Raw genomic sequence first — 16,015 nt, forward strand, 5'->3', positions numbered from 1 at the left:
GAATCTCATCGTAGCAAAAAATATATATTTTATTTCCCTCAGCTCTACAAATTACATGGAATGCGCTTGGAAACCGATCTTTCAAAAGCATGCCTCTATGATATATGCAATCTGTTTTCAAAAAATGGCAGAGCAAAGAAACAACGTGTGTGTTACATGGTTAGCTGGGGGCAAGAGACCGAGGTGAATAAGATTTAATTCTAGTACTTCTTGATCTTTCTGCAGCATCTGCAACTGTGGGCCATGGGATACTAAAGTGGTTAAAGTGGTGCTATGGACTGGGTGGTATAGTCTTAAGCTGGTTTAACTCTGTACCTTAGGTTACATGATCAGGAGGTAAGACTTTGACTGCCATCTCTACCCAGATGATACTGAGCTATGCTTCTCCAGAAAAAAGGGCCTGACATCTCCCTCAGCTGTTAGAATTAAACAAAGTATAAAGTCTTGGAGATGCAGCAATCATCTGGTACCCTTTGTATCCCCAAAGGCATGAGTATTGTTCCTCTACATAGGGCGGCCAAAGACAGCCTTACAAATTCTGCAGCTGGCTAGGATGTTAGGCCAGTGGTCATGTCTATCTCAGTACCCTCAGGAACCACTGCCAGTCATCAAGATTGCATCTGTTAGAAAGTTTAAGCTAACAGGTTGATTCTTAAGCTATTATTATAGTTTCCTTAAAATAAATTGTCACAGTGTTCAATGCACCGTGGCCTTTTCTCGCCATGACTCTGTGTCTTTATTTGAATATCACTTAATGACCATTATGAACATATTGAGATTGCAGCAGTCATGTGTTCACCCAAAAATCCATGAGGAACTTCATTGCTTGGGTATTTTGAATCAGGATGGCCAAAACATAGAGCAGGTGTCTCCCAGGCAATTAGGACAATTCCCATATGAAATATTTAGAAAGGAAATGAATGACAGGCCTGAAAATGTGCATTCAAAGATAACATGTTTTCTATGGAAAGCCAGTGAAGCAAACTGCTCGTGCTTTGGCATTAGTATATCTTCACATATTGTTTGTTTGATCCCTTGGCTAGACCTGTCTGTCGTAAGCTATAGTACACTGTATTTACGGGCAGGAAAATACAATCTTGGGAGCGTTGGTGCAGAGAGAGAGATTTATTTTTGTGTAATGGAAAAGAGCATCTAAACCTTCTAATCTAATCCTTCTCTGGCTTGCAGACACAAAGTCAGGGTTTGCTGTAGCATAAATATGAACAGAACATATGATAACATTCTGTATCTGTAAAATTCTGTATTTTATCCCCAACAGGTTGTGTGAAAGTGATCATCTCATTACCCCATTTATCTCTTTCCAATTGGAAAATGCTTATATATTAAACAGGTTGGCGCTACTGGCTTCTTCTAGACTGACCTAGTGGTAACAGCCCTTTGCGCGAACCACAGTTATGTAACCATGACATCAAAGGGGGTATCATCTGGTTCCAAGAGAGACCCCCGAGGTCCCTAAGTGGATCTCCAGACAAAAAAAATAAATAAAAAATAATAAAAGAAAAAAATGCAAACATTATATAAAAATTTAAAAATACAGTAGGTGGCCACACACCTTGTTTCACTTTCACTTGATACATACATTTAAAAAAACCTGCCTCCAACCCTGAAGTGACTTTTTTTATTGTTTCTATTTTTTAAGATATTAATCATATAAAATTGCTTATTATACATAACACATTGTATGAAAAGAGTTTGATCTTATATAAATTGTACACTATAAAAAAGGGAATGACAATTTAACATAAATGTAGTAAAAAAGCTTCATAAGTGTGGAAGATGCCACAGTCACAGAGATTAAACTGGTATTTACATTTCAAAACAATATAAATAATAAAATAAATGCATTGATTTAAAATAGAATCATATTAAAATATAGCTATACATTGTACTATTATGATGATTATTGTTATTTTATTATAATTGTCTGCTGTCAAGAGCGTAAGGGAGTCTTTAACCTTCTATCCCAATAAGATTTTCATGTGGCTTATTGGCAGCTTATGATGTGATGTATTACCTGTTGTAGGCTGCTTGGGTTTCTGGGTATATATATCTGATTATATTATATACACAGACACACTATATGCCTATTTGACCAAAAGTATGGTATGTAGGCATCTGACCCTCACACCTATGTGATCTTTGCTATGGCATTGGGCATAGTAATTGTCGGCTTGTGTGCAGCTGCTCAACCATATAAACCTCTTTCATGAAGCTCCTGACGCTCATGATGTTGCTTCAAGTGGCAGTTTAGAACACCATAGTGAGCAACAGAGGACTTACATTTTTGTACTGGGCTACACAACCCCAGTCTGTGAGCATGCATGGTCTATCGCTTCGTGGTTTAGCTATTGTTTCTAGATGCTTCCTGAGACAGATCTAGCAGGGCAGCAATTTCATGAACTGACTTGTAGCAAAGATGGCTTCATATGACAGTTCCATGCTTAAAGTCACCGAGCACTTTCATATAACCTATTCTACTGCCAACATTTGTCTATGTCTAGACATGGCAAGAAAAGTAAATGAACCCTTTGGAATTACCACCATTTGGGTAAAAAAGTGTCTTGAAATATGATATGATCTTACATCTAAGTTACAAGAATGAACAAACACAATCTGTCTTAACTAATAACACACATTATTGTATTGTTCTTGTGTTTATTGAATACAACATTCCAACATGTACAGTGTAGGTTGGAAAAAGTATGTGAACACCAAGACTAATCATGTATATACGTATATTGTGTTCGTATACCCCCGTTTGATACATGCAATTAATATGAGGAATAGACAAAAAATCTGCTGTAGTCACAAGGTCTTATTGGGCATACCTATTAATGCTACTTAAGAGTTAATAAATAGACAGACTAAGGGAAATTAACCAAATGGGTATATCTGTTCGCTATAAAGCGTTATTTTGTATTAATAACAAGATTATATTTCGCTAAGCCCTTTTTACCTACTTATTGTATATTTGATTTATCTAATGGCAAAGACAAACTTTCACACATGTAAAACAGAGGATTTGACTTGAAAGATTAAAGATCTTGGAAGCTGGGAAGCCAAAAGGAAGTATATAACATTCCCATGGAAACAAATGATCCATGATCCCATTCACACAAAGTTTATTATTATTAGTATTTTGAGCCCCTGAGAAACACGTAAGACACTGTTTTTATGATTGTTTGGGCACTAATCCACCCCTTTATGAAAGCACCTTGATAAATCTGTGTGGTGGATGTATGCGAGGTTCCTGCTTTAGGATTTGATGGCTTGTGAAACATCTATACCTCTTGTTTAAAGTGACAGTGTACCGGTAACCTGCATATTTTCTTGTTTGCTTTTGTACTTCAGATGGATCTCAGTGCTAGTTAAATTTGTGCTTTTATAATAAATTGTATATTTTTATATTACACAGTGCTGTGCCTTTATTTTGTTCTTCCTTCCTATACATCTGTTTTTGAGCCCTGGGGAGGTTCTAGGGGCAGAAGATTTTTAAGGATTTGAGGAGTCCTTGTAGAGTTTGGTTTTAAAAGGAGAGTATTTTTCCTTAGCTTCCTTGTATTTGTAAGTCATAGCTATAGTTATATCAACAAAAGCTAATTGGAGTCAGGAGTTAGCCAACATGGAGTCCAATTAATGAAATGTAATTTAAAAAAAGAAATCTCAGACCTACAAGCAAGCATTTATTTGCATAAAGCTGAAAAGGGTTACACATTAATCTCAAAGAGTTTATTTACATACTCATCAGTCCACAAATAGACCAATTAAATGGAGACAATTTAGTACTGTGGCTACTCTCTCTAGCTTTTTCAAGCAAGACATTTTATGTAATTATGTAATGTAAGGATTTAATATGGATATCCAGATATGGTATAGTTTAGAGCTCTGGCGCTGCATTATGTAATGTAAGGCATCTATGCAGGGCATCTATGCATGAATGTCAGTTTTCTAATTTCTGCAATACTAATACATTAAGGGTAATATTAAATAAAAATATAATTGATATATATCAAGTTTGGTAAATATGTTATTTAAGCCAATTAAAACAAAAGTTATTTTTGAAATATAATATCTATTTGGGCTTAAAATCAGTTCTGTGCTAATGCTGTCACATTGTCTCCTTACTATACATGCTGCAACAGATATCCCAGTGTTTGAATGTATGTACTCATATATGTGTCACGTATAGGAGATCCACTCATGACAGCCAAGCTAAAGCTAGCTAGCTGGAGCCACTCAGAAGGCACTGAGGAAACAGTACAGCAGGCTTTCCTGTTACCCGCACTAGTGGGCACACGCAATATGTGTGGCAGACGCGGTGAAGGCATGGTGCCTGAGCTCTATACAGGCACACTAGTGTGGCTCTTAGTTTGTCTTGAATACATTTGGAGTTCTTACTCCTGTTTCTTGGCAAATCTGATTCCTGAACTATGTATGACTTCTGGCCTGTTTGACTCCTCTCTGCCTAGCTAGTTTGTGTCCTGTTGACCTGAGGCATCTCCTGTCTGCAGGTATCTGACCCTCTGGCAGTTACCGTATTTTCCGGCGTATAAGACGACTGGGCATATAAGACGACCCTCAACTTTTCCAGTTAAAATATAGAGTTTGGGCTATATAAAAAAATATATGCCGTATAAAACTACCCCTCTACCCAGTATACAACAACCAGCCAATCACGGCAAGAGATGTACCTTACCGGTGATTGGCTGATTGTTGTATACAAAGCCTGCTTGGATTGGGTGGGTCAGCTCTCCCCTTCCTTTACACACATATACACGTACACACCAGCTTACAAACACACATATACACATACACTGCCCTTACACACACCTGTCCATACACATACACTGCCCATGCACAAACATATACATACATACACTGCCCTTACACACACACATATATATATATATATATATATATATATATATATATATATATATATATAATGTCCAAAATTAACAATTGCACACCAATCACCACCTTTTTAGCCCGGTGCCAAGTAGCTGCAACAGCAAATCATAAAACATCCAAAAATAGTTACCGGCACTCCAGGGACTTCTTTAAATAATCACTCAAGAAACTGCAGTTTTCTAATCAACGTTTCAGTCTATTTATTAGACTTTCATCAGGACATATATATATATACATACTAACATACGCCTGTCCATACATACACATTTATACACTGTCCTCACCACATACCCCTGCCTTTACACACACATATACCTTTATATATATATATATACACACACACCAGCTTACAAACACGCAAATACCTACACTACTCTTACACACACCTGACCATACACATACACTTACCTAACACACACACATATATACACATACACTGCACTTACACCCCTTTCTCCCCATCTCTTACCTTTCTCATCTTCTTTCTTCCATCCAGTTGTGGGAGCGTGAGGTCTGTCATTTCAGACCTCTGCTTTACTGCTCCCTCATCACTACGCGCCGGCAATTGATGCTGAGCGCCGGGATATGACGTCATCCCCGCGCTCTGCATCAATAGCTTGCGCGTAGTGATTAGGGAGCACGGAAGCCGAGGTCTGAAGTGCCAGACCTCGAGCTCCCTAATGTTGGGTTAGTTAGAGGTAGGTCGTGATCTCCCCAACCAGCCCTGCTCATCGGGCGCCCGCTGATCAGGGCTAGTTGGGGAGATCATGATCTTGCACCTACCTCGGCGCAGCCCTGAAGACCGGCCCAGGGGAGGTGGCTTCTGTGCTCGCCCCTCCCCTAGAGATACGCTACGTTTTAGGGGCTTCGTGGGGAATCGTGATTCTCCAGTCCGGCTCGGTAAGTAAGTATACCCGGCATATAAGATGACCCCCGACTTTTGAGATTTTCCTGGGTTAAAAAGTCGTCTTATACGCCGGAAAATATGGTATTTTGCTTCAACTCAGTCTCTAAAGTTATATCTTCTACCTGAGGATCATCCTTGTTCATTCTATCTCTGGGATCAACCCTAGGGTAATTTAATCAGTATGAAATATGGTAAAACCCCTCATACTCAGGGTCAACCCACAAGAGTTTCCAAGTATGCATAAATATAAGAACAGAGTTGGGTGAGCTGGCCTCTGCGCAGCAAGATGCAACTTGGATTAAGCTTGAAATGGTTTAGAGAGCCAGGTGCAAGCTGAACTGGACTTGTTCCACACAGAAGGTAAATATCTCTACATACCTATGCAAAGACCAACATACTAAACAGAGGAAGAGTGTAAGTTAGCTCATACTCCTCCTCTCTACACAAGCGGGGCCAAGATAGGTGCTGTGCTTGAGCCCTGTCCCCAGCAATGATAATGTTTCCAAGTTCAAAAACAAATGAAGTCCTCAATTTTTTTGAAAATTAAAATAAGGACATGTGTTTGTAAAATATTTTTATTTTTTTCATTTTTTTGACTGCTGTGTCTCTCTAGACCCTAATAAGAAAAAACATAAGCCCTGTGCTCTTGGGAATTTTCAAGTCTGCATTTGTCACCATTCTGCTTTTGTGTTCTTAATATTCTCTTTTTGTTCCCACCTCCTCAATCCCTTTATATAGCACTTCTCTCCCTCTGCTGATTTCCAGTTAGTACAAAGGTGACAGTCCTCTAATTCCACTTTTGGAATCTGCCAAAGGTTTCCATAGCGACAAAGGTTCTAAATATGTTGTGTAGTTTTCTCCCTGCGCAACAGCACTGCTTGTCTCTTTTTCCAAAGACTAAGGAAAAGTGAGAGTGGAGAAAGGGATGAGAGGGAAATCCCATGGCAACTAGTAAATGTAATTATCACACATACATATCAAAGATGTGTTTCCTGCTGTGGTTTATATGGTACTGGTATGTCTATGCATTCCGCCTGTAAAGCATCATTCATCTCACGTTCCTATTTCTAGCTTGAAATGAAAGGTATTTGCCATGCCAATTTCCATAGCTTTGCTATAGATAGATATAGGGGAAAACCTGAACACTTAAACGGCTTACAAATTATATATATATATATATATATATATATATATATATATTACAGTGAAGGAAAACATGATTTGATCCCCTGCTGATTTTGTATGTTTGCCCACTGACAAAGACATGATCAGTCTATAATTTTAATGGTAGGTTTATTTGACCAGTGAGAGACAGAATAACAACAAAAACATGCAGAATAACGCATTTCAAATAAGTCATAAATTGATTTATTTGATCCCCTATCAATCAGCAAGATGCCTGGCTCCCAGGTGTCTTTTATACAGGTAATGAGCTGAGATTAGGAGCACTCTCTTAAAGGGAGTACTCCTAATCTAAGATTGTTACCTGTATAAAAGACACCTGTCTTCTGCACCTCTCTAATGTAGACAGATTTATATGCTAAGAGAGATTCTCTATTATTCTGTAATTCTGTTATTCTGGCCTCTTGAAGCTGACAAAGATAGAAGATGGAGAAAGAAGAATTGCTGGAAAAAGCAGAAGAGCCAAAATAAAGAGAAATGGAAGAGATAATGAGAAAGAGGAGGATCAAGGAGAAGGAGAAGGAGAGTGATAAATATAAAGGAATAGATAAAGGGGGTAATGAGAAAGGGGGTAGATAAGGGAGAAATTATGAGAAAGGGGAGAGAAAGAGTGGGTTTTGAAAGTGTTTGTTTTAGAGCAAGCGTTTGCATGCAAAGGCATGTGTAAACCATGATGTCAGAGGCGTATATAGGGTATGGCAGCTATGGCACGTGCCATGGGCGCCATCTCAAGGGGGGCGCCGGTGAGCGGCTTTTAAATGCCGTTTTTCTTTGTTTGTTTTTTTATGCGGAGGAGAGAGAGGGGCGCCTAGCAACCGCTCGGCGCCCCTCATTCTCCTCCACGAGCCCTCTACCCCCGTCCCGGTGCCGGCATTTCATGATCAGCGCCGCAATATGCTGGCATATTGCGGCACTCAGCAGTGAAACAGCAGGCACCAGCAAGCGGCTTTTAAACACTGATGCGGAGGAGAGAGATGGGCGCCAAGCAACCGCTCGGCGCCCCTCGTTCTCCCCCGCATCAAAAAAAAGAAGACAGCGTTTAAAAGCCGCCCGCTGGTGCCCGCTGCTTTACTGCTGGGCGCCAAAATATGACGTCATATTACGGCGCTCAGCAGTGAAGCAGCGGGCACCAGCGAGCGGTGCAGGAAGACAGCAGCATCGTGCTCCCGTCGTTGGACTTCAAGGTGGGGGGGGATATATAGTGGGTAGGGGGGGATATATAGTGGATAGGGGGGGATATATAGTGGGTAGGGGGGGAGAGGATATATAGTGGGTAGGGGGGGAGAGGATATATAGTGAGTAGGGGGGAAAGGGTATATGGTAGGGGGGGACAGAGTATATAGTGGGGGGAGAGGGTATATAGTGGGTAGGGGGGAGAGGGTATATAGTGGGTAAGGGAGAGGGGTTAGAAAGTAATAGGGGAGGGAGAGGGGGTAGAAAGTGATAAGGGAGGGAGAGGGGGGTAGAAAGTGATAAGGGAGGGAGAGGGGGGTAGAAAGTGATAAGGGAGGGAGATGGGGTAGATATAAGTAAAGAGTGTGCATTAATGTGTGAATGTATTGTCTGAATGAGGAAGAGCATGAGTTAATGTGTGGATGAGTTGTCTGAATGAGGGAGAGCATGAGTTAATGTGTGGATGAATTGTCTGAATTAAAGTGTGAATTAGTGAGTGACTGTAAAAGTGTTTTGTGTATCATAGATGTAAAATTGTGGAAGGGCAAAGATGGCACTAGCAGGAGGTTTGAGCCTTGGGGACCAAGATGGCACAGGCAGGGTCTATATGGGACAAAGATGGCACAGGCCGGACTGTTGACTTGTGCTGGGCTATTTGAGGACAAAGATTGCAAATCTAATGTGTGTTATCTGGGTGCTGGACAGGTTTTATGTGGACAGTGAGGACCAGGGCTGGCTTTGGGGTGTGTAACCTGTGATCTATGCCTGTAATTTAGGGGGTTTTAAATATACCTTTAATGCCGTGTTTTTATGTGAATTCCAATTGATCTTTACCTGCAAAGCTGGATTTTTGTGTTATTCTGTAGATCCATATGTGCTATGCTATGTTTCCATACATTATTTATGTATACCTGCAAATACAGGGTTAATATGTCTTATTCAGTTGATTAATACCTGCAATGCTGTTTCCATGTATTTATTTGATCTATACCTGCGATGCTACGTTTCATATATTATTATTGTATACCTGCAAATACAGGATTTGTATGTCTGATTCTGTTATATATATATATATGGGCAGCAGGGGCTAGTAAATGGGTTTTAGATATTTGGACAGGGGCGCAATTTCAGTGCTTGCCATAGGCACTATTTTCAGTAGATACGCCTCTGCATGATGTTTATGTGTAAGGGCAAGTGTGAATGTGTATGTATGTGTGCATGGGCAGGCATTTGTAAAAGTAGAAAATACATGTGTATTTTAACAGTCTATCCTTTACTGTTTTTGGCATAAAATGTATGGCATGAATAAAAGGTGTGCCTGAGCCAGACTGAGATGAGACCTGAGACTCTGAGGGGAGCACCAACCTTCCTAGTATTAAAATATAATTTTTGTAAAATACCCCTCAGAATAATACCTAGAACAATTGTGGACTGCATATTTTTTTGACATTCTGTATTACTGGGCCTATTATGGATTGATATTTCTCCTGGAAAAATAATTACGACCTATGCTTAGTTTCAGATTTTGAAAATATCAATTACTGATAAATGAATGTTTTTTGGTAGACTAGATAACTATATGACTGCATTTGATGAATATATTTTTCTCAATCAATTTGTTCCGCATGTACAGAAAAATCAGCAAATTAATAGTCATGAGACAGCTATATAGCAGGATAGGTTGCTATAGAAACATAATAATATACAGGAAATGCCGCTCAGCTTTAGGTTTGGTTTATGGAAAAAGTCTGCTGAAGATGGTGAAGCTCTGGGATACCCCCTCCTGGGCTATATCGTTCGTATGAGTTTTGATTGCTTAAAGCAGCCAATCACCGGCAGGAAAGTTCTCGCATTGAAATCAATGAGAGCACCTTCTGCACATGGGGATGTAAGCTCCGGCATGAGTACTGTTTGTGGTGTACATCAAGGCAAAGGAAATCGTTGAAAGAATCTCCTGCAACGTAAATAGCTGGGGGTGGGAAAGAGACCAAATGCACAGAAGGGATACTGATGAATCACTCTATGCAATTGCATGCAAAAGACATGTTTTTTTTATTTTATTTTATTATTTAAGATATAATACATAAAAACATAAAACGATGATTTACAAGACAATCAAGGGATATTTTGTATATTGCTGTTCAACTATAGTTCTAATTTATATGTAATAAATCTTTAAAACTCTTCTTGATCTAAGTCTAGTTCCAAAATATCCGTACATGCCCTTAAACAAATAAAAATAATAAAGACAGTATTACAGACAACATATAAAATATTTGGTAGCAGGTAGAAGATTATTCATAAATATATTCCTCTGAAGTGGGTTGATCCCTATCTCTTCTAATATGAATGATTACAGCGTGAGTCTTCCCCATGTTTCCCAATATTTATACGTGTGCCCATTGGCTCTATAATACCCATATTCCATATTCTTCTGATTGAGAATCTGATTTTTAACATGTTTCCGAGGGATTATCTTTTTCTGCCTCCAATTCCTGGCAATAACTACTAACATTGCTAGAATCACATGATTTATTATAGTTTTTTTGTTTTGTCGAGATCAGCTCCCAATCTTGGAGTAATAATGCTCTAGTAGGTAACTTATCTGTTTCCCTGCTAAATGGGATATAGTGTCAAAAATCTTTTCCCAACATTCGGCTATTTTAGTACATGACCACCATATATGAATCCAAGTACCCTCGGCTTCTTGGCATCTCCAACATAAGTTTTGTTTTACTGGGTTTATCTTATGAAGCCTTGATGGGACCATGCAAAAGACATGTTAATTTAAAGAAGAAACTCAGATGATGAGTGATGTATCTCCGTGGCAGTAATGCCCTCAACAGTATGTAGCTCTTACCTTGAAACTGAGCAGGGATGAAAAGCCCCAAGGTATATTTTTCTCACTGCTGCATAGAGAAAGTGGCACTCCAAGGTTTTTTGAGCCACTCCATTGTATGACAATAAAAAGGGATGGAAAAGCCATACATTAAAGGCTGCTCTTGTCTCCTTTTAGGTACAGTAATCTTATGACCAGCCAACGCATAACAAATATTGTTTCTCCCTTTCCGGTTGAAGGTGGTTACTTTGTACTATTCTCAGTTATTTATGTGCAATAAAGGTATTTTTCTTTTATCTGGTATCCAACATGTGTATGGCTATTTATTGCGTGCCCTGGCTGGTAATGCAGGATAGATTCTGAAAATGGTAATACATCTACGCTCTTCAGCACTCAGGAGTCCTGCCCTGTGGGTGTGTGTGGACTACCGCTTTATGGCTGTTATTGTTACTTTGACACTTCTAATTCACAATTAAAGCACTTACAGTGGACCTCTTGTTGTTCTGTCTTTTTCCACTTCTCCTGGAGCACTTCCACAAAAAGGCAGGTACACCCTCTCCCCAATTGGATGAACGGGGGAAAGCCTGACCCTGTGGCTCCACTGTTATGTGGAAGTACAGTGAGAGCTCAGAATAACGCAGACAAATTTATAGGCTAAGAGACGTGCAAGAGAGTGTGTGTAAGAGATTGTGAGAGTGGGTGAGAGAGAGAGTGTTTTTACATTTTAAAGGGGGCAGTGGGCCAAATGGAGGAACTGCCCCGGCTGCCAAATACTCTAGGTATTCCCCTAGTCCAAATTGGAGGGCTTTATTCTAGCTTTAAACTTTCTCAGTTGGCACTAGATCAGAGTAAGTGTACAATCTACAACAGTTAGTTTGTATTCTAGTTTTCTCATTCACGATTCTCACTTAAGTGTCATAATTGGGAATTTAGGCATAGTGTCATTTTACAGAAGCAGTAGCTTATGTATGATTCATGATGTTCCTTCCTCATAAAACGTGAATCAAAGCATTGGCATTTAAGTGTTTGTGGATCAAAGAACTTGGCAGAGGAATCAAGCATCCCGTTGTAGTGCTGTAGCTGGTACAAACAGTAAGACATTGGCATCATAAACTCAACATCATCCCCCGCAGAGATGGGTTATTAGTTTGATTTGCCAATTAGTGGGGCTGGCAGAAGCTGCAGGGAAAATTGGAGCTGGGTATTATGAAATTGTGGCAAAAATGTCAATTGTTTAAATCCTCCATTAACTGAGAGCCCCTATTGGTTGTAAAACAATTCAAAGATCATGGTTAATGTAAAATAATTTCTATATTATATAAATATACAGCGTATGCTGTATTATATTTTATATAACATTTATATATACATACACCTTTGACATAAACTAATAAAACAATGTCATTTAAATATAAACCATACAGGACAGACAGTAGTTATCGCGAGACAGGTTGAGACACTGGATTGCTATGCATTACAAACTGTAAATCTTCAGAAATTTGCAGAAAATGTTCGCGACAGTAGGAATTCCATATTACTAACTGTACGTCCTTTGGCAAGAAGGGCTTAATCTTTTTTTTCTTTTTTTTTAACAAAAGAAGCTCACTTTGGATGGCCTTTCAATTTTACAGTTTACCTTTTATTATGTTAGTTTAATAGACCCCAAAGATAGGATAATTTTACTGATGTTTAACATCCAAAATTTCCATTCATTTCCATTCAAGGTTGTCAGTTCGGCGTGGTTTGAAGATTTGCATTAAGATTAAAATGGTTATTGAAATAGTTTATTCCAATTATGAATAAATGTACACTAACCAGGTTTCATACACTATATGGATAATGTATTGGGACACCTGACCATTACACCAACAGGGACTTTGATGATATTGCATTCTAAATATGTAATATGAAGTTGGTCCCTCCATTGCAGCTATAACAGCTTCTACTCTTCTGAGAAAGTTTCCATAAGATTTTGGGGCATTTCTGTAGGAATATTTGCCCAAGGTGTTTAATGGGTTTGAGGTCAGGGCTCTCTGTGGCCCGTCAAGTTCTCCCACACCAAACTCATCCACCCACGTCTTTATGGACCTTGCTTTGAGCACTGGGACACAGTCATGCTGGAATAGAAAAGGGCCTTTCCCAAACAAAGTTGGGAGCATAGAGTGGAAGCTGTTATAGCTGCAAAGGAGGGACCAACTACTTATTAATGTTTATAGCATATAGTGTGTATGTAAGGTGAATATGATATGGTTCACTGGAACTGTTAAAAATGACCCATATATGCAGCAGTAATTCAAAAGGTTGTACATTGTATGGGATTTGCACAGACATTACTCATTATCAAATCTATATATAGTAACATTTATGGGTTTTTTTTCTCTCTCTCCATATTATTTTTTCTCAGTTTGCAGCTTTGTAGTTCACAAACGTTGCCATGAATTTGTCACCTTTGAATGTCCTGGTGCTGGTAAAGGTCCACATTCAGATGTAAGTATAATGCTGATAAATACAATATTAAAATGTTAAGGAACTGTTGGAAAACATCCATCACTACATTCCTTGAGGGATATTATCTATATGTATTATTCATATGATTAGAATTTTAGCTTCTCAAGTGACAATGAATAGTAAAAGCCAGGGTAGAATAATAATAACTTGGATATTAATTTATAATCTTCATTGCTCTAAATGAAGTTTTATTTTTAGATCTTTGAATATACATTTACGTTTCATATGCCTGGGTTCATCATGGGATTCTAACTGATCTGGCAGACCAATAAGTTACATTTATTATTGAGATAAATAACTATTATTAATTAACTGTTAATTATTCCTAGCCGTTCTCCATGAAATATGATGGCATGGTAAAAAATGCAACAGATGGTTTAAAATCTCAATAACAATTGGTGATACCATCATAAAAGTAGTAAATTGGTTTGGTGCACTAAAAAAATAGAAAAGATTAGACATTAAGTTTTTGTGATCATCTTTTTAGGAATATGACTTTGGTGCTGCTATAATTACTCACGTATATATGTATCTATGCTAGTAAAACCAAGCGACATCATACATTTATAATTATGAGTCATCAAATGGAACCTTAGCGTAGTGTTGCAATTAGGTCTGGCACTGACCTAGGCTTGACCCCTAGCTTCCCCCAGAACCTACCTCTCCTTCCTTTCAGCTGAGTATGACATCATATTCTGTCAGTTCACCTCAAAAGGATATGATGTGCCAGGTTTAAAGTACTATGGGTGATCTTTGATCACTGGCATCAGCATTGAGCAGCAATACACTAGAGCGCCTGATCACCCTAGAGGACGATCTAGCTCCAGTGGTGCTGCTTCCCCTTAAACCTGCTTTTTGTGTCTAGTTGGTTCAAAGTAGCAACAGCTCTATGGTAATCACAGAGGTGTGCTAGTTGCAGAATTGGTCTTAATGTGTAATTTGGTTTTCCCAGTTAATATCAGAAATTAATATCTTTAAATCTACCTATAGCTATAATACTATCTAATTTGCCATGATGTAAACATGTAATAGCAGAGTACTTATCTCCTTATGTAATATTGGTCCTGTTCATGTTATTGTTAATTGTGTATATTAGTAATTTCAATGTTAATGTTAATATGGTATTTTTCCTTTATTTGTTATAGCATCATGGAATCTGTAGAACCCCCATAAATATAATAGTGATAATAATATGATCATTTTAGCACAGTACAAAAAATTAGTAGAAGTTAGAAAATGTTTTAGCTGAAAATGAATAATTAAAATCTTATGTTTACTGATGCACAATCGTTAGGGAAAACACATCTCAGGATTAAAGTGGAATATATCACTTAAATGTATGTAATCCTACTTAAATTATCTTGTATACCATTTTCTATATGAATTGAATTCTGTTTACATTAGACTTGTGCATTTGGGTTTGTACGAATTTTAATGATTTTCCAACTTTGTTAATTTGTATGGATAACTGTAAATGAGATGTGACCCCCCAAAAAACAATTGAAAACTAAGAGAGCTCAAAATTTTCATTTGTATGTAATTTTTTCATTCTTACTGACTTCCTAGCTCCTCCGCTACCCACATCCATCTCCTTTCCCACTTCACGTCTTGTGATTTCTTTCATGGTCTGTTTCTCCCTTTTCTGCTCCGTTAACCTGGCCTCTCTGATTGCTTCCGGAAAAAGGGTGGAGCCTCTGCACACACCTTCTCCCCTGATTAGAAGAATAGAGAAGGGGTGCACCGAGGCTCCATCCTGTTGCAGAAGTACTACACCAGGCAAGAATAATGCAGATTGGTTCGCAGAGAAAGAGAAGAGTTTCTGCACCACACTTTCTCCACAAATTGCCTGCATTATTCTGGCCTTTAGGAGAACTTTTGCAAAAGGGCAGAGCCACAGTATGACCCATGGGGACAGCCTCTCCCTCCATTCCTCAAATCCGGGGAGAGAGTATTTGGATAATGCAACAGATAACGGGAGAAGCGGAGCAAGCAGACATAAGAAGCAAGACAAGAAGCGGAGCTGCGGAAAAGCAGATGGGGACATGCAAGTGGAGAAGGTAGGGGGTGTGAGAGCGCGTGTAAGAGAGAGTGTATGAGTGTAAGAGAATGAATGAGAGTTTGAAAGCATAAATGAGGACAAGTAACAAAGAATTTAGTTTCCAAAATGAAAAATCCCTTCTAATTTGGGCTGACTGAAAACAAAATTTGTTGTACAGAAACATGGACCAAAAACAAAACAAAAAATGTGCCTGAATTATTTTTGGTCCATTTGCACAAGTCTAATGTGCATTGAGGATTCCTAATTTGGGATTCAGCAATATTTGGGACTATATTTTCTTTACTTTGCTATATTTTACTTTAAAGGGACCCTCTAGCACTTTAATGGATACAAGCCGTGTGGTCCATTTTTGTGCTGCCAAACCTTCCCTGGCAATTGCATCGGGAGATTCTCCCTCCAAGGGCATTTGGCTCTT

General features: G+C 38.7%; 1 protein-coding gene across 1 annotated transcript in view; it reads left to right on the top strand.

The window, feature by feature from the left end:
* The window catches only part of LOC149286315 (protein kinase C gamma type-like), a 123,712-nt gene that overhangs the window by 40,303 nt on the left and 67,394 nt on the right, over window positions 1-16,015 (top strand). The window contains exon 3 of the mRNA XM_089494228.1: window positions 13,438-13,520. Within this exon, the coding sequence (XP_089350354.1) occupies window positions 13,438-13,520 (83 nt within the window). The remainder of the gene's footprint in view (window positions 1-13,437; window positions 13,521-16,015) is intronic.

This window comes from Sceloporus occidentalis, unplaced genomic scaffold, assembly GCF_023333645.1.
Source record: "Sceloporus occidentalis isolate IW3139 unplaced genomic scaffold, rSceOcc1.0.p SCAF_70, whole genome shotgun sequence".
Lineage (NCBI taxonomy): Eukaryota > Metazoa > Chordata > Lepidosauria > Squamata > Phrynosomatidae > Sceloporus > Sceloporus occidentalis.